This window comes from Pseudorca crassidens, chromosome 17, assembly GCF_039906515.1.
Source record: "Pseudorca crassidens isolate mPseCra1 chromosome 17, mPseCra1.hap1, whole genome shotgun sequence".
In the NCBI taxonomy this organism is placed as follows: Eukaryota; Metazoa; Chordata; class Mammalia; order Artiodactyla; family Delphinidae; genus Pseudorca; species Pseudorca crassidens.
In genome coordinates, this window is record NC_090312.1 from 3,197,069 (window position 1) to 3,214,227 (window position 17,159).

General features: G+C 62.2%; 1 protein-coding gene across 2 annotated transcripts; it reads left to right on the forward strand.

The window, feature by feature from the left end:
* Positions 1-489: 489 nt before the first annotated feature.
* GPR20 (G protein-coupled receptor 20) lies at positions 490-15,876 on the forward strand. 2 transcript variants are annotated; one of them, XM_067712769.1, is made up of 2 exons: positions 490-598; positions 11,825-15,876. In XM_067712769.1, exon 2 carries the CDS (start codon positions 11,851-11,853, stop codon positions 12,931-12,933), a length of 1,083 nt encoding a protein of 360 aa, XP_067568870.1. In that variant the 5' UTR covers positions 490-598; positions 11,825-11,850; the 3' UTR covers positions 12,934-15,876. The 2 variants fall into 2 exon arrangements, with proteins under 2 accessions (XP_067568870.1, XP_067568871.1); XM_067712770.1 differs by having other exon boundaries at positions 511-593.
* Positions 15,877-17,159: the final 1,283 nt, after the last annotated feature.

The following is a 17,159-nucleotide window of genomic DNA, read 5'->3' on the forward strand; positions in this document are numbered from 1 at the left end:
ACAACACACGTTCGAGACCTTGGTCACGGGCACAGACACCCCAGGGCCAGAACAGGCAAACGGAACTGGAGAGCAGCGCGGCAACCCAGACCTGCATGGGGCAGCCAGGATGGCCAGAGGCAGCCCGGGATGCCTTTGTCCCCTCCCAGGCAGAAAACCGATCTGCGTGTGTCCCCAGCTCCTAGAGCACACGTGAGTGCCAGCTGAGCTCTCCAGGCCCAGGGAGCCTTCCCAGAGAGGACACTGTGGGGGACAGAGAGCCAGGCTGGAGCCGCTGTACCCCTTCCCCTTCCTGGGTGGTGCAGCTTCGGCTCTGCCCTCCGTGCCTCAGTTTCCTCCTCTGCCTGGCCGGGCCTGTGGACTCCGCTGCCCCAGGCTCCCTCCCCCAGGGCCCTGAACCACGCTCCTCAGGGGGCCGGCGGGGGCGGGGAAGACGCCCGCCCCGCCCCACCCCGCCCCCGCTGCCTTTGCCCAAAAGGAGCCCCGAGCGCGGGCCTGACGTCAGCCCCCAGGAAGGCGAGGTCCGTAGGGAAGCTGCAGTAAGTGGCCCACAGAGCCACAGCCGCGGCCGTCTCCTCTCCACGCGGGCGAAGGTGAGGTGAGTCCCCCTCGGGCCGGCCGGGCCTCCCCTCTCTGAGATGAGATGGTGGGTGCCGGGGTCCTCACGCCCCGTGCAGGCAGGCAGGCAGGCAGGCAGGGGGCAGGGGCAGAGAAAGACCCGGGCTGGAGAGAACTCAGAGCCCAAATGTGGCTTTGCGGTCCCACCCTGCAGGGAGCCATTGTACAGATGGGAAAACTGAGGGCGAGGATGAGGGCAGCTACAGCTGACCAGGCCAAGTGAGGGATAGGGGAGGGAGAGCTCCCCAGGGCTCGCGGGGACATCCCTGCTGTGCCCAGCCCCACCTGTGCTGCAGGGCTCCCAAGCCCCCTCCTCTGGACTTCCTTCCTTCCTTCATTCATTCAGCACTCTCACTGGTCATCTGCTGGGTGCCTCGATTTCCCCGTCTGGGCGGCCCCAGAGGTCAGGGAAAGGGTTGCGGTACCCGAGAGGCACTTGAGCTCTGGGACCTTGGCCACCACCATCCCCCAGGCTGGGGCAGGGCCAGGGGGTGAGGGATTTGTGGGGACAGGCTCCGACCAGGGCACGCCTCCTGACATCCCACAGCTCAGGTCCTAGGCCCCAGCCCGGCCCTTCCCCACCCTTGTAGGGTTGGAGAAACTGAGGCCCAGGGCCCACCCAGCCCCCTACGTAGACCTCGCGGCTGGCACTGCCCCCGCCTGGCTCTCTGGTGGTGCCGGCCCTGAGAAGGCAGCAGGAACAGGGTCCCGAGGGGGGGACGGCCAGTTGGGAACTGGCCTGTGGCCAGGGTGCTGGGCAGGGCAGACGAGGAGCAGCTGTGCGTCCTGGGGCAGGACTGGGAACGGAAGGGACTGGAGGCATGGTGGCAGCAGCTCACAGCCCTCGGACAGGCGGCTGGCCCTACCAGTGGCCCCCATATTCTTCTGCCAACCTATGGTCGCTCCCAGCCAGAGGGTTACCAGGGCACCACCTCCCCTCATGGCTGTGTGGCCATGGACAAGTTGCTGCGTGTCTCTGAGCCTCAGAAAAAGCAAAGTCTGCTGCTTCTACAGCCCTGGCGTGTGGGGGAGGGGATTGGACGTTTCCTGGGCACCTCCTGGGAGCCTGCGGGCTGGTCTCCTTTTGTCCTGCGGTAACCTGATGTGATGAGGTGGGTCTCAGCACACCCACTTTATAGGTGAGGAAACTAAGGCTTGAAGAGGCCAGAGGGGGCTCTCCAAATCATTCATTTGTTCATTTAGCCACAGCCCAGGCCTTGGCCCTCACGGCACTGCCAGTCCAGTAGGGGAAAAACAAGAAACAAATAAATACGAAGCTGTCAGGTGGTGGGAGGGCTGCAAGGCAAAAAAAGCAGGTGGAGGTGAAGGTGTGCGGGGAGCTGGGTGATCCGGGAGGGCCTCCCAGAGGAGGCAGCCCTCGGGCCTGAAGAGCACTGGTGGACCCCAACCCTGCTCTGCCCTGCTGGCTATCACCACACCCAGGCTGCCCCTCAGACCCCTCACGGTGCTCTGAACACAGAAGCCAGTTCCCACCTCAGGACCTTTGCACTTGCTGTGCTCGTCCCACTGCCTGGAGCACTGTTCCCCCAGGTCCTCCTGAGGCCCCTCCTGCTCCTGAGCGGCCAAAGTGGTCCCCCCAGCCACTTTCTAGCCCTCTCCCCCCACCCTGCCCCTGACTGCGAGCTCCACAAGCTAGAGCCAGATCTGCCTGAGACCCTCTGTGCCCCCAGCACCGGCCTCAAGGCCAGGTCTGCTGCCGCCAAAGCATATGGGGTCCTCATTGTTCCTCTGACCTTGCCACTGGGCTGCGTGCCCTGGACCTCTGAGTCCTCCCCTGTACGGTGGGACGTGGTAAACTTTCACTGGCATGGTACAGGCAGGAGGGTCCACAGAGCAGGGTTCAAATCCCAGCTCCTCCGCCCCCAGCTGGGTGACCCCAGACAGGCCACTTAACCTCTCTGTACCTCAGTTTCCTCACAGGCAGCACCAATGTGGGGCATCTTGGGAGGGGTCATGAGACCCTGGGAGGGGTCATCTCGGATGCAAGCTATGAAGTGTGGGATTAGGGCTCTGCCCCAGTGGAGGGGTGTCCAGGCGCCCAGGGAGGACTGTGGGCGTGGGCACTGTTGGTGCTGGGGGCCTTCAGCAGGTGACGCAGGCAGAAGTGACATGCCGGGCCGAGGGAACGGGCAGAGACCTGGCAGGGGCAGCCGCAGATCCATGACCTGTGCCCCTGGGGAGGCTGGGTCAGGGAAACGGTCAGGTGCTGCAGCAGCTGCAACCATCAGGACGAGGTGAGGGATGAGCCAGGGTGGCAGGGAGGGCTGTCTGACCCCCGGCAGGACCCCCAGGTGCGGCGACGCCTGAGGCGGCCCCTCCCAGAGGAGCCTGCATTTCCATCAGAGCCCAGATCTCAGCAAGGGCTCTCAGACGGTGGAAGGGGAGCCCAGGTGCCCGGCACTCCACCCACACCCACGAGTGACCCCTCTCCCTGAGCTGGGTGGAGGGCGCCCTGGCCAGGATGGGGAGCTTGATGCCAGCTGGTGCCACCTGGGACCTGCTGGGTGACCACGGGCCAGACCGGCCCCCTTGGGGGCCTCAGTAAGGGCCCAGCTGTCCCTGGATGGAACAAGCAGAGACTCAGACTAGCCAAAAACAGCAGGCAATGTTCTAAAGCAGATGCCATGGAACCACGAATAATCAGGAAAATAATCAGGCAGATGGTCCCCCGATAATGGCTATTTTGGCCTTGGAAGGCTGTGAGGGTCACCCCAACAGGGGCACAGGCACATGCAGGTACGCTGTGTACCCAGAATCTGATTGCCCACAAACCCCAGGGCCAGAGATGCTCACCCCTCCCTGGTCCCACCCCTGCCTGGGCCAGGAGCCAGTGGACCTAGGTTTGAGTCCCGGCTCCGTCAATTTCACGCTGTGTGTCCTAGGGCCTGCCACTCCCCCTTCTGGACCTCCACTTCCTTGTCTATAAAACCCACGACTGCCGTGTGGACGCAGAGTGTCTGGCATGGCGGCTGGTTCACAGCAGACGCTCCAGGCACCTTGGTCAGGAAAAAGGCTGGGCCTGTCCTCCATGCCTGTCCCTCCCGGCTCCCGATGCAAGCAGAACATGGGATCTCGGGCCACACTTCCAGGCAGGTACCTGTTGCCCGGGGCTGAGGCCAGGCCCCCTGGCTGCCCCGGTCCTGTACACGGCAGGACAGGAGGCAGCCAGGCTGCGGGCTTGGGGTCTGCTAGGCAGCTGGGCGGACACAGAGGACACACAGGGATAGCAAGGTGGTTTCAAGAGAAGCCAAGGAGAGGTCAGGATGCACCCCCCACCTGCCGAGGAGGGGAGGTCAGTGTGGCCCGGGTCCCCCTCGCAGCCTGTGGGCAGGTGCTGGCACCCTGAGCCTCTGGGTCCTGGCCTGTGTCTCTGGGCACACAAGGACCCGAAAGCTGTAGGTGGAGGCAGCGGGGCATGATCCCCCATCGGTGTTCAGTGGGGAGCTGGTGCGGCCCTCAGGCTGGATGGAGAGGGAGCCCAGGAGGGGACAGGGTCAAGTGACTTGGGGAAAGATGCTCATTCCCCGGGTTTGAGAGCTTCACAAAGGCTCTGAGAAGTCCTGCACTGAGCACCCGGTGTGACCCGGGCCTCTCCCCAAAATGGGCAGGCGGGCCCAGGCAGGCCTCCGTTCAGGTGGGAAAACAGGGGTCTCTAGCACTGCTGCTGTTGTCATTATACACCTTCTTTGGGGGGGCACCTGCGGCCGTTTGGCCACCCAATACCCCCAACTGTCCTGCCGATTTCACTTGTTGGTTTGCTCACTTGTCCATTCAACAAATAGCAATCGCAGCATCACAGGTGAAGGAACTGAGGCTCTGAGACTTGAACCAAACACCTCTGCTGAGCACCAAGGGGAGGGGGAGGGGGAGGACAATGGGGACCGAGGGACCCCCGACGATGGTCAGGGTGACCGGGTGGGTTTCCTGGAGGAGGTGTTAAACCTGCTCAGCTGGAAAGACCGGTGGGTAGTGAGGGTGGAGCCGAGGGCGGGGGCCCTGGGACACTGGGTGGGCTGTAGAGGGGCTGGGCCAGGCGGGGAGGGCACCGGATGCCTGGGTGAGAAACGGGCCTCGCCCTGCAGGCCCTGCTGGGCTCGCTCAGCGGTTCACTCAGCCAAAGAGAAAGATGGGTGCTGCTCTGCGCCCGGCTGTTCTGGGTGTGCTGGAGGAGCAGACAGGAGCACTGCCCCAGCCCCGAAGCCGCCAGGCCCACCCCGAGGTGCTCACGGTCCAACGGGGAGGCACCGTGGGACGGTGCTGGGCTGGACGGTGCTGGGGCAGGAGCATCCGGGAGAGGTACTGGGCCAACCATGGTGGAAAGACAAGGCTTCCTGAGGAGCTGAGGTCAAGAGGAAGCCCTGAAAGCGGGCAGGAATACTGCAGTGCGGGACGAGAAGCAGCTTGGGCAAAGGCACGGAGGTTGGAGGGTGCCTGGGGCGTCGTCATTCAGTTGGGGCGCGAGGAGACTGGGGAGGGGGCTCCCCTAGCCTTGCTCAGAACCTGAGGCTTTTCCCGGGGAGGACCCCTGCCCAGCAATCCCAGCTCCGAAGCCTGGTTGTGACCAGATGCCTGTGAGGAGAGCATATTGGGGGGGGAAGACATCCTTCACCCCCCACATGCCTCCCCTAGAGGGTCTTGGAGCTCCAGGTCTGCAGATCTGGGGGGGCAAGGGGAGACGTGCCCCCCTTACCAGGCACCAGGTGGCAGCAGTGCACTCCCACCGCACTCTCCGGCACCTCTCCACACCTGCACCAGGTGCTCTGAATCAGCTGAGGCCCGCAGCATCCCGGAGGAGCAGTATAATACAGCTGTGCCAGCCCCACTCCACACAAGTGGAGACTGAGGCTCAGCGAGAACCCCTGCAGGGTCAGAACCCTCACTCCAAGGTCAGGTGGGGCAATGGGAGGGAGGCCCACAAGGTTACCTATGGCCAGAAGCCCCAGGGCCCAGCTGGGGGACCCCAGGCTAGTTGCTGAAGCTCCCTGTCTCTGCATCCTGCATCCTCGTTGATAAAACATGGATTGTGCCCCCTCCACGATGATAGGAGGAATCCAGATGTCTCTCGCCAGGGCCCCATGGGTAGGGGGCAGAGAAAGCAGACGTATTTCTAGGGAGGCCAGAGGCTGTAGGCTTGGGTCAGAGAAAGTTAATTTATGCTACAATATAGAAAGACCTTTCTTATTTTCAGAGAGTTTTGCATTACAGTGGGCTAACCTGGTAGGTAGTGAGTTCCCCGTCCTCGGAGGAGTGCAAGCTGAGCTTTTTTTTTTTTTCCGCTGTGTTGGGTCTTTGTTGCTGTGCGCAGGCTTTCTCTAGTTGTGGCGAGCGGGGGCTACTCTTCGTTGCGGTGCACAGGCTTCCCACTGGGGTGGCTTCTCTTGTTGTGGAGCACGGGCTCTAGGCACACGGGCTTCAGTAGTTGTGGCACGTGGGCTCAGTATTTGTGGCTCGCAGGCTCTAGAGCGCAGGCTCAGTAGTTGTGGCACACGGGTTTATTTGCTCCACAGCATGTGGGATCTTCCCGGGCCAGGGCTCGAACCCGTGTCCCCTGCACTGGCAGGCGGACTCTTAACCGCTGCGCCGCCGGGGATGCCCCACAAGCTGAGCTTTTGCACGTTCATTCACTCACCCACTTGACATATACGGAATGTGAATGCGCAGGCCACTCCTCCAAAAATTCACAGGCTGGTGGGGAAACTGGACACGTGGCCAGGCAACGACAGAGCCTCGGGTACAGTGAGGGCCCAGAAGGGGCAGCAGATCTACCGGAAGCAATCAGGGGGGCTCTCTGAAGGAAGCGGCATCCGAACTGAAGAAAGCTGACAGGTGAATAAGAGGGTATCGTCAGAATTATTTTAGTCACAAGTGACAGAAACTCCAAAGTAACTTAAGCCGAAGGGGGAGATAACCAAGTCCCAGACGACTGGCTTCAGGAAGGGCTGGATCCAGGCGCTTGAACCATCCTGTCAGGACTTAGTCTCTCCTCCTGGTGGGTTTCCTCTAGAGGAATACGGCCATCAGCAGCTTGAGTCTCATAACCAGCTAGAGTGGCAACCCCAGGGAAGAGAGCTGCCAGCAAAAGTCCCAGGGCCGGTAGCGACTGGCTGGGCTGGGGTCATGAGGCCACCTGTGACCAAGCACTGTAGCCTGGGGTTCCGTGTTACAGGAGCCCATGTCTAAGGCTAGGAGCTGAGCAGCGCCAAGCCACTGAAGGACTTTATCCCACACATGGTGGAGGGAGGCTGAGACCTCCTGCCCACGGGTCCCAAGGGCTCCTCCTAACCTGGGAAGCACTGGGCCTGCATCTCGCCCCAGTCCCCAAGCCGCCGGGATCCCACGACCATCCCTCTGCCCTGCTCCCTGAAAGAGCCCTCCAGAGCAGTCTTGCAGCCAAGACGTTCCCAAAGGTGCAGGCATGTTCAAGCCTTGAAGTGCTTCCGAGCTGGAAGTACCCTCAGAGCCACCTGCCCATTGCGTAGATGGGGAGACTGAGACCTGGGCAGCCTGGGCAGTGGAGGAATTCCTGACCCTTCCTCCCAAGACCCTAGTTTCCTCTGAGATGGGCGGGAGGGGAAAAAGGAAGGAAGAGAGGTGCAGGAGGAGGGAGGCCCCCAGGGGCCTGAAGCCCTGGGCCCCACCCGCACAGCTGCACTCCAGCTGTTCAGTCCACCCAGGACCAGCACTCGCCCTTGGGGCCTGGGGCTGTGCAGCGTCCACTCTGCAAGGCCTGCCTGCCCGCCCTGCCGTCCTCCTGCTGCCGTTCTCCACAGGGCACCTCCCTTCCCTAACCCTCACCTTAGTTTATACTCGGCCCATCTCCCATCCCCTCACCAGCTGAAATCCTCTCAGGACCCTTCCAGGGCCACGTGTTGACAATGTGTCGGTACAGCCTCAGAGAGGGATCCCAATTCTGCCCACTTTACAGTTGAGGAAACTGAGGCTCAGAGACTTTAAGGTCACAAGCCGGTTCTGAGATGGAGCCAGGCTTTGGGTGGGGCATCCAGGCCAGAGTCGAGACTCTTAGTGGCTATGCTCCAGTCCCCCCAACCCACTGTGTGTCTCTTCCTCTGACCCTGAGCCCCCAGAGAGCAGGTCCGCGTGCCCTCCGCCTTGCCCAGGGAAGGGCCTGAGCATGGGTGGGCGGAGCAGGCCAGGGTAGTGGCTGGTAGATGTGTGAAGGCTCCCAGCCTGGGTCAGTTGCCCTGAGGCAGTTTCCAGACCTTGAGCCCGGCACGGTGCTAGGCACTACGAGGACGTGGCCCCTGCCCACTGGGATCCAGCCAGCTGACCCCAGCTGCAGGCTTCGCTGCACCTCAGCCAGGACTAGGGCACCTGCCAGGAACGAGGAGGGGACAGGGCCATGCCTCCACCCTCAGACTGGCTTCCTCAGGCTGTGGAAAGCACTAGTGACCCCATCTAGCAGATGAGGAGAAGAAGGCTCACTGACTGGCCAAGGTCCAGGGTCGAGGGAGCGGCAGGGCTGGGCTCGAGCCCAGATGTCTGGGACGCTTCTGCTTGCTCACCACCTGGGGCCCATCCAAGGGCCAGGTCTGTGCCTCCCCACTCAGCCTGGGTGTGAGGGCCAGCGTCAGGCTATCCCCACAGAAGAGCAGAGGCTTCTCTCCTTTCCCCTCATTCCAGGCTACATTTAGAGTGGAGCAGGGTGGAAGGCAGGTGGGCAGTGGGTGCCCACCGTGCACCTGCTAGAGGAGGGGACCGTTGCCTGGGTGCCCGCCCTCCCTCAGGCCCAAGGACCCAGCTGTGGGCTCGCACTAGGCAGACCCAGGTTTGAGCCCTGGCCTGTCCCTTCCAGAGCCTCAGTTTCCTCTGAGTGAGTGGAGGAGGCCAGGAGCCAGGTGGGTAAGGAGTTACCATCACCAGTGCCTGGATCTGCAAGGGAACCGATGCCATGAACCCGCTCAGAAACTGCAGAAAGAAGGTGCTGTTGTTACGTCACTTTGCAGGCAGGGACGCTGAGGCTCAGAGAGGTTAGTCAACACCTGGGTGACCCCTCATGAGCGGGGGCCAGCCCCCAGCGCGCACCTCCACTGGTTACTCTTACTGGTCAAGTGCTCCCCGCAATGCCCACCACCCCCAGCCATCACCAGCTGTGACATCCCACACCACACTGAGCCCCATCTTCCCACGGGAGTGTGGACAGGCCCAGCCCGGGCCGGCAGATGGGGGTATGGGGTCCTGGGTGTGGACAGAGGGAGAAGCGGACATGGTGGACGCGAGGGCGAGTCAGCCCCAGACCGGAGGACCGGCGGGACCACGGAGGGCAGGGCTAGTGCTGAGAGCATGGAAGGGGGGCGCTCTGCTCAGGGCTCGGGGGGGCCCGCGGCAGCCCTCGCGCTTGACCAAAGCAGATTCAGGGGGTGGAGCGGTCCATCCCGTGGAGCCTCAAGGAGGACCAAGAGCTGAGGCGGTGGAGACCACGGGGGAAACCGAGGCCCAGTGAAGGAGTGTCTGCCCTGAGGCCATGTGGGGTGGAGGCAGCTCAGTCCAGACACTCCCAGCCCAGTGCCTCCCCGGCCCCAGAGAGCCGAGCGCCCTGGACTGTGGATCCCCGAGGCCATCAGCAAGCCCACCTCCACAGGGCCCAGGGTCTCACGGTTTGAGCTCCTCATCTTGCGAAACAAAAGGGATCGTGAGTAGATGCCCCCAGAGAGCGGCCAGTGACAATCAGGTCAGTGTGTTATCACCGTGAGAGGTGAGGGTGTGCTGGGGCCGGCATAAGCAGGTTGGGGTGGCGGGGGTCTTATCATACAGACAGAGACAGCCAGACTCAGCAGAGAGCAAAGGGGAAGAGATGGTGGTGTAGAAAGCGGGGGGATGGGAGGGCCCGGGCTGTGGCCGCGATCTGAGCTCGGCTGGCGTGACAGATGCCAAGGTTCGTCGTGTTCCGGGACTGACCTCAGTGTGTGAGCGGCGGCGCCCAGGGCGGGGACCAGATCAGGCTCAGACTCTCGGAGCTGAGAATCATGGTGCGCTTGGCTGACGTCCTCCGTCCTCACCTGCCCGGCCTCTGGGGTGTCCCGCGCTTACCCCTGCTCTGGAGCTCCAGGCGTGCAGCCCTGGCCCACACCGCCGGCCCCTTCAGCGAGGTGCTGGCCAGCGTGTGAGGCTGTCCCTGGGATGGGACTCAATGCCAGAGGAAACCTTCTGTGGTGTTTATTATTTGTCTCTGACTGTCACATGGATGCAGACCTCATGCAGACACATTGGAAAACCAAAAGGCGCGCGAAAGGAAATTCGAAACCCTGTTTGCGTGTGTCTGGGGCCAGCTCCTGTCTCCCGGGCCCTTCCTCCTGGGGGTTTGCCGAGGCGTCGTGTTTTCCACAGTAGAGCAGGGACACGTTGGGAGGCATCCCTCTCCTTCCTGGGGGACTGCAGGGGTCCACGCTGCCCGAGGACGAAGCCCACAGCCCTGAGGCACCAAGATGCCAGCCCCACAGCCTAGCCTCATCACCTCCCCTCGCTGCTCCCCAGGCCCTCACGCCCACAGGTCTCTCCCCACCCCGGACATCACTCTCGCACGCTGTCTCCCTGAGCTGCCGTTGGACAAACACATCCAAAGACCCTGTGTGTTAGGGGCTGGGGACACCGGGCAGAGGACAGCCCTCCCAGAGGACCCCGTGAGCTGAGGCCCGGGCCCACTTGCGCTGGAGGTGGCCAGAGGGGCCGGACACAGTCTTGGGCAGCATCCGACTCCTCCCGGCAGCCTTGAGAGTTAGCAGACGCTCAGGGCCGGCGTCCCGGAGACAGAGGCTCAGCCGATGCCGCCCTCTCTGAGCTGGAGGACGGGGGCGGCTGCCTGCCCTGCCAGGGGCTCCCTCCCGGCCAGGTTGGGACCTGAGCCTCAGCTAGCAAGAGGTCCCCTGCTGTGCCCACCCCTTCCAGGCTGGCATTCGGTCCCCAGTCCCCCAGCGGGCACGACTTCCGCTGGGTGGAAACTGCCAGAAGGAGCCTGTTGCTCGAGGATGTGCAGTAGCCGTCCAGGGGAGTGGGCAGCGTGAGGCCCTTCACAGCAGACGCCTCACTTCCCTTGGTCGCCAGGAAGGGGGAGGGGTCTTCCCTCCCCTCGCGGGTGGGGGAGGGCACACTATGCCTGGGGTGTCCCATGTGCCCTCACCTCCTCCCTGCTTCTCCCCAAAGCCTTCTCCTTTCTCCTGAAAAAGACAGAAATGTCCTTATTTGGAGGATCAGCCTGGCCCAGGGCGGGGATGGGAGCCTGTTAACCCTTCGTTTATAAACAAAGGGATAAGCCTCAGCAAGTTAAACAGCTCAGCAGGAACAGAAACAGGGTGGGCGGCCCCACCCCAGCCTGCCCCCACCGCAGTGTCTGGGCCACCAGGCCTGGACCAGGCAGGGAGCACAGTGTTTATTTAACTCACATCTGCTGTGCTGCCGCTGCTGGGACCTGGCTCCAGGCTCGAGCCCCAGTGAGCCACCCCACGTGGGCCTCCAAGACAGCAAAGGTGGCCACCTCTCAGGGCCGGGGAGAAACTGGGGTGGCCAGGGGGCTGGCTCCCAGCTGGCTCCCAGCTCCCCAATCCCAGCCTCCCTTATGAGGACCTTCACCCAGGGCATTGACCTGGTGCCAGCCTTGCAGGAGGTGAGAACAGATGGGTGGCCTGGAGGACAGGGGCTGTGTCGCGTGGGTGCGGGAGCTGTGGGCTGGGGTGGCCGAGGGCACGGATCTGTCCTAGCAGAACCGTGGTGCATTTGGCACCAGCTAATGGTGCGCTGAGCACTGCTGTGCTCAGTTAATCCTCCCAGCAGCTCTGTAGTCCCGATGATCTAGATTAGGACGTGAGGCACAGAGAGGTTAAGCGACTTGCCTGAGGTTGCACAGCGAGCGAGGAAGCAACTGGAATTGGAGCCCAGGCTCAAACACCACACACTTGGCCCGTCATCTTACCTGTGCCACACCAGTCGCCTTTGTCATCTTTCAGTCCCGGTGACAGTCTTGCGAGGCTTTTCGCCTCCCATTACAGCAAGCAGCAGGTGCACAGCACTGGCATTCTGCTGGAGCTGCACGCTGGCAAGTGCCAGGGCCAGGCCAGGCAGAGGCACAAAGGTGGGAATGTTGGGGTGCTGGGTGGGCAGACGAGCCAGGTGAGGTCCAGCCTCGGGGCAGGGCTCCAATAACCCCAGGGTAACCCGGTCTCCTTCCTTCCAGGCCCCGGGCGTGCGCTGGCTGCTGTCATGCCCTCCGCGTCTTCCGCAGGGCCCTCGGCCGTGGCTGCCCCCAATGCCACAGCGGCAGCGGCAGCGTGGACCAATGTCAGCATGCCGGAGATGCCCCTGTTCCACCTGTTCGCTGTGCTGGACGGGGAGCTGCACGCCGCCTTCCCAGGCCTGTGGCTGGCGCTGATGGCCGTGCATGGCGTCATCTTCCTGGTGGGCCTGGTGCTCAACGGGCTGGCGCTGTACGTCTTCGGCTGCCGCACCCAGGCCAGGACGCCGTCGGTCATCTACACCATCAACCTGGTGGTGACTGACCTGCTGGTGGGCCTGTCCCTGCCCACGCGCTTTGCTGTCTTCTACGGCACCCGCGGCTGCCTGCGCTGCGCCCTCCCGCACGTCTTTGGCTACTTCCTCAACATGCACTGCTCCATCCTCTTCCTCACCTGCATCTGCGTGGACCGCTACCTGGCCATCGTGCAGCCCGATGGTGGCCGCCGCTGGCGCCAGCCTGCCTGCGCCAGAGCCGTGTGCGCCTTCGTGTGGCTGGCCGCCGGCGCCGTGACCCTGTCCGTGCTGGGCGTGACGGCCACCGGCGGGCCCTGCTGCCGCGTCTTTGCACTGACCGTCCTGGAGTTCCTGCTGCCACTGCTGGTCATTAGCGTATTCACCGGCCGCATCATGTGTGCGCTGTCACGGCCGGGCCTGCTGCGCCAGGGCCGCCAGCGCCGCATGCGGGCCATGCAGCTGCTGCTCACCGTGCTCGTCATCTTCCTCGTCTGCTTCACGCCCTTCCATGCCCGCCAGGTGGCTGTGGCGCTGTGGCCCGACGTGCCGCACCACACCAGCCTCGTGGTCTATCATGTGGCAGTGACCCTCAGCAGCCTCAACAGCTGCATGGACCCCATCGTCTACTGCTTCGTCACCAGCAGCTTCCAGACCACCGTCCGTGGCCTCTTCCACCAGCATGGAGCGGGGTGCGAGCCCAACGGCTGCAACGTGGTCAGCACGCGCAAGAGCTCCAAGAACTCGGCTCACCGTCACATCCTCGGCGCCAGACCTCGAGCCCTCACGCAGGCCCTGGCTAACGGGCCTGAGGCTTAGTTGGTAGGACTTTGCAAGGGGGCCAAAGGTCAGGGCTGGACTGGACACGCCAGGTCGGGGACAGCACAGATATCGGCTCTACTCGGATGGCAAATTGGGTTCACCTGATCAATTGGTGATGGCTGCCCAGTGCACTGCGTGGAGGAAGTGTCTAAGGCCACTGTGCTGTGATTGATTAGCAATGTCTGCCATGGGCTCTAGATAGGATGTGGTGATCTGAATGCTGATAATTTGCCATCCCTAAGGTAAATATTGTGTCCATTGAAAACTCAGAGGGGTAGCCAGGAGCTGCTTCTCACTTGGACCATTCAACCTCTAGAAGGGGTCCCTGAGAAACATGGACAAAGATGTTTTAGATACTGGGAATTTCAAAGAGGGTTAAAAAGATAACCTGAAGGGGTTCCCTCCCCACCCCTCCCCCTTTTTCTCCCTCCCCCACAAAGAGAGAAGAACAGGAACAGAAAGGAAGTGTTAGAGGACACAAATGTTATGTGAGCGGACGTGAAGGGTTCACGTCTGCAGGGCCTCCATTTGAGGCATCCATAAATCACACAGGAAGACAGCCTGACACCGTGGGGTGCTTTGCTGTGAGTACTGTGCTACCTGGGCTGACACTCAAACCAGACACTACCCTACAAAGGGGAGACTGTTTTCCACCCACCAGCCATGAGGGGGAGGCTGAGTGGCACATACAGGTGCCATGAGTGGGAGATGGCCAATCACAGCTCAGCCCCACCTCCTCCAACATCCCCTTGCCTGCCCCATGGAGACCACTCAAATCTTCCCAAAGCCCTCCACTATAGGAACCATCTTGGAAGACCCTGCCCGCTGGCCCAGGAGGGCAGTAGGCTCACAGCCCATCCTATGGATGAGAAACCAAGGGCAAAGACACAGAGACTGGAACCCAGGCCTGCTGGCCTAAGGCCACCGTCTCCCCACACTCAGAACCCTTCATTCTCACTCTCACCTGGCTCATCATGCTTCCCTGCCTTTCCTGGGGAGGGATCATTTCTCTGGCTTGGGCCTCTGGTTGCCTCCTCTGAGCTGGACTCCAGGATAGCCTCTGCATGCCTTCTAGTCGAATGTTCAAGCTCCCATGAGCCCTCTCTAGACTGCTGTATGGGGGGAGGGCGCCTGTTGTGAGAGAGGAGCTCTGGGCGTCCCAGGCACCTCTAGCCACCAGGCTCCACCCTCTCACGTGGCCACCACCACTGAAACTGGTGAGATGGAATCTGGGCCCCATGTTTGCCCTTTGTCTGCAAAGAAGTGTCCTACATGGGACTTCCCTGGTGGTCCAGTGGTTAAGACTCCGCAGGGGACATGAGCTCGATCCGTGGTCAGGAAACTAAGATCCCACATGCCACACGGTACAGCCAAAGAAAATAATAGTCCTACATGCTCGGCGGCTCCAGGCAGAGTATCCTGGCCCCGAGTTCAGGGCCCTAGTGCAAGGCCTGGATGGGAGGCAGAAAGGCCATTTATATCCCCATATTACAGACGAGGAAACTGAGGCTCAAAGAGGGAAAGGAGCTTGCCAGGGTCATAGAGTACCCAGGTACTGCAAGACCAGTACTGTCTGCTGGAGCCCAGTGGGGGTGGCTCCTTTGGCCCTAGGACCTTGTGGGGTGGCCAAGGTGGGAGATGCTGGAGCCCGGGGGAGTCCAAGCCCTGCTCAGTGAAGTGGTGGGGGAGCTGGACCCAGGGTTGCCTCCTGGGCCCGGTGCTCAAGAAGCAAGGGGCGTGGTTGTCAGCATCAGGACCACCATCCTTGGCCTTGACTGGGTGCCGGGCACAGTATGCAGCCTCCCCCCACCTCCCAGCTCAGAGAGGGGCCCAGAGCTCCATGGAACAGAGGAGGGGCCTGGCTCTCGGGAAAGGAGGGTGCGGGAGTGGGTTGTCTGTGCCAAGAAGCCCACGGTGACAGCGATGCTGACCCCAGGGAGTGGCACTTATGGTGGGTTTTCAGGCGGGGAGGCTCTGACAGAGCTTTGTCTCTCCCCAGCCCGCAAGCCGGCACCTGGGCCGTCACACAGCAGAGGAGGGAAAGTTAGTGTGAGGTGTTTGTCCCAGCCCAGCACCACCTGTGGGCTTTCCTCCAGGGTCAGCAGCCCTGATTCTATCCCAGGTTCTCACTCTAATTTATACTAAAGAGCGAGTGGCTGACTTGAGCTGACTGCTGTGCTTGGGGGTGGAGGGGTTGCAATGCTTCTGGAACAATCCCTTCCTCAAGGAGGAGGCCGGTCTCAGGTAGGTGGGCCAGCGTGGGTCTCGGCACACACTGACTGGGCGCCTGCTGGGTCCCAGGTCTGTCTGGCCCTGCTTCACACCCAGTGTCTCGTTAGTCCCCACCATTCATGAAGTAAGAGCCCAGCGCAGAACTGGGATCCAGATCCAGGGTGGCCAAGCCCCCTCCCCTCATCCCACATGTGAAATCCCACCATCCAGCCTGGGTTCCTCAGGGACTGGAAGAGCCGTGGGGATAAAGGGTGCCAGGGCCCAAGGGAGCCTTCCATCACCCCCCAGAGCTGTCTGATGGCCCCCTTGCAGAGCCCTCGCTAAGTGGGCCTCAGTTTTCCCCACTCTCTGCTCCTCTCCCTCCTCTCTGTAGCCTGGCAGCCGGTGGACAGGGGGCTGAGGGCAAGAGATTCACCGCACGTGACCCCACAACTTCCTCAGGCACTTGCTTCCTCCTCCTGACGGCTGGCTCCTCCCCACTCCCTCCATGGGGACACAGGCCCAGGAGCCTCCAGAGGCCAGACTGGGACAGTCCTTTTTCCCACAGGGGCCAGAGTGCGAAGTTTCTGCAGTCCCCTCCACATGGCCTCCCTTCCCAGATTTTTGAAAAGCCCAAGTGACGTGAGGTGGCTTGTGTATTTATATCTGATGTAAACATTCTCCTTAACGAGGAATCCTCGTCCTGAATTAAAACTGTTTATTCCCTTCGTGCCCTTGACTCAGCGCCCTGGCTGGCGGGCAGTGGTCGCCGTGGGGCACTGAGCCAGGTGGGGGCCCCCTCGTCCACCCAACTTCGCTCACTATCCTGTGGTTGGGGACAGTGGGCTCCACGGGAAAGTCTGTGGTGGTGGAGTCATGGTTTTGCCATCACTGCTGGGGGCAGGCACAGGGGCTTCTGAAGGGCGAGGGTTGGAGGGGATGCAGGTGGTAAGGTGTGGGCCGTGGGTGGGCACAGTAGCTGGTTAGGGGCACAGACCGGCAGAGTGACGGGTCGTCGCCCCAGCCTGGTCCCAACTCCGCCTGCCCAGGGAGAGAACATAGACGTGGGCAGGGCAGCCAGCCTGCCCGCAGCATCCAGTCAGATCACCCACAGGTATGATCCGGAGGGAGGGGCTACGGCTCCGCTACAGGCAAGAGCTGCTGAGCTGTCCGCCTTCTGAACTTCCCCGTAAGCCTGGGCTGTCACCCCATTGCCCAGACAGGGAAACAGGCTCTGGGCATCCGGCAGGGGCCTCAAACCTGAGCCCCCAGGCCCCCAGTTCCTGCCTCACACACGGCCCGGGAAGCACAGGGTAAGAAGGGCATTGCCCGGGTGGGGCTCGTCACTCTCGCTGTACGGCACCCTCAGAGGCCGGAGGCGCCTAGAGGTAAATATTAGGGCCTGTTTAGATTAAGCTCCATTAATAGCAGGAAATGTCCCTGGGCGCCCGCCCCGGCTTCCTGGAGGCCTCTGATGCCTGAGCAGAGGTGGCGGCCCTGTGAGATGGCTGTCCCACCCTCAGGTCCTGGTTTACACCCCACACTTTTGCCCACCCCCTGCCTCTTCACACTCCTCCCTCTGCCCTCACCGCCTCCCATTCTTCAGCCCCTCGGGAGGCTCTCAGTGCCCCCACCCCCGGATGCAGCCCTCCCCTAGCCCCGGACAGGGGAGCTCAGGAGGCAGGTGTGAGGGGGACCCTTGAATGAGGTGAAGACCCCCATGGGACCAGTCACCCCTCGCATCCTCCCACACACTGGGGCCGACCCCATGCCCGAGGGGTCTCTGTTCCCAATTCACAGAGGAGAAAACTGAGGCTGAGCGATGCAATGGGACCAATCCAAGGCTACCCCATGCCACCTTAAAAACGGAGCTGGAATGTCCCACCCGGATCTGCCTGACCCCAGGGCCAAGGCCACCCCCAACCCCTGACCCCTGGACAGCAGCCAGGACAGCTGTGGGCCAGGGAGGTCAGGGACCAGTCAGCTGAGTGTCAGCAAACAGAAGGGCGCCC

Bases quoted from the DNA above. Each gene is read 5' to 3' on its own strand.
- GPR20 (XM_067712769.1), top strand. From the start codon at position 11,851: ATGCCCTCCGCGTCTTCCGCAGGGCCCTCGGCCGTGGCTGCCCCCAAT.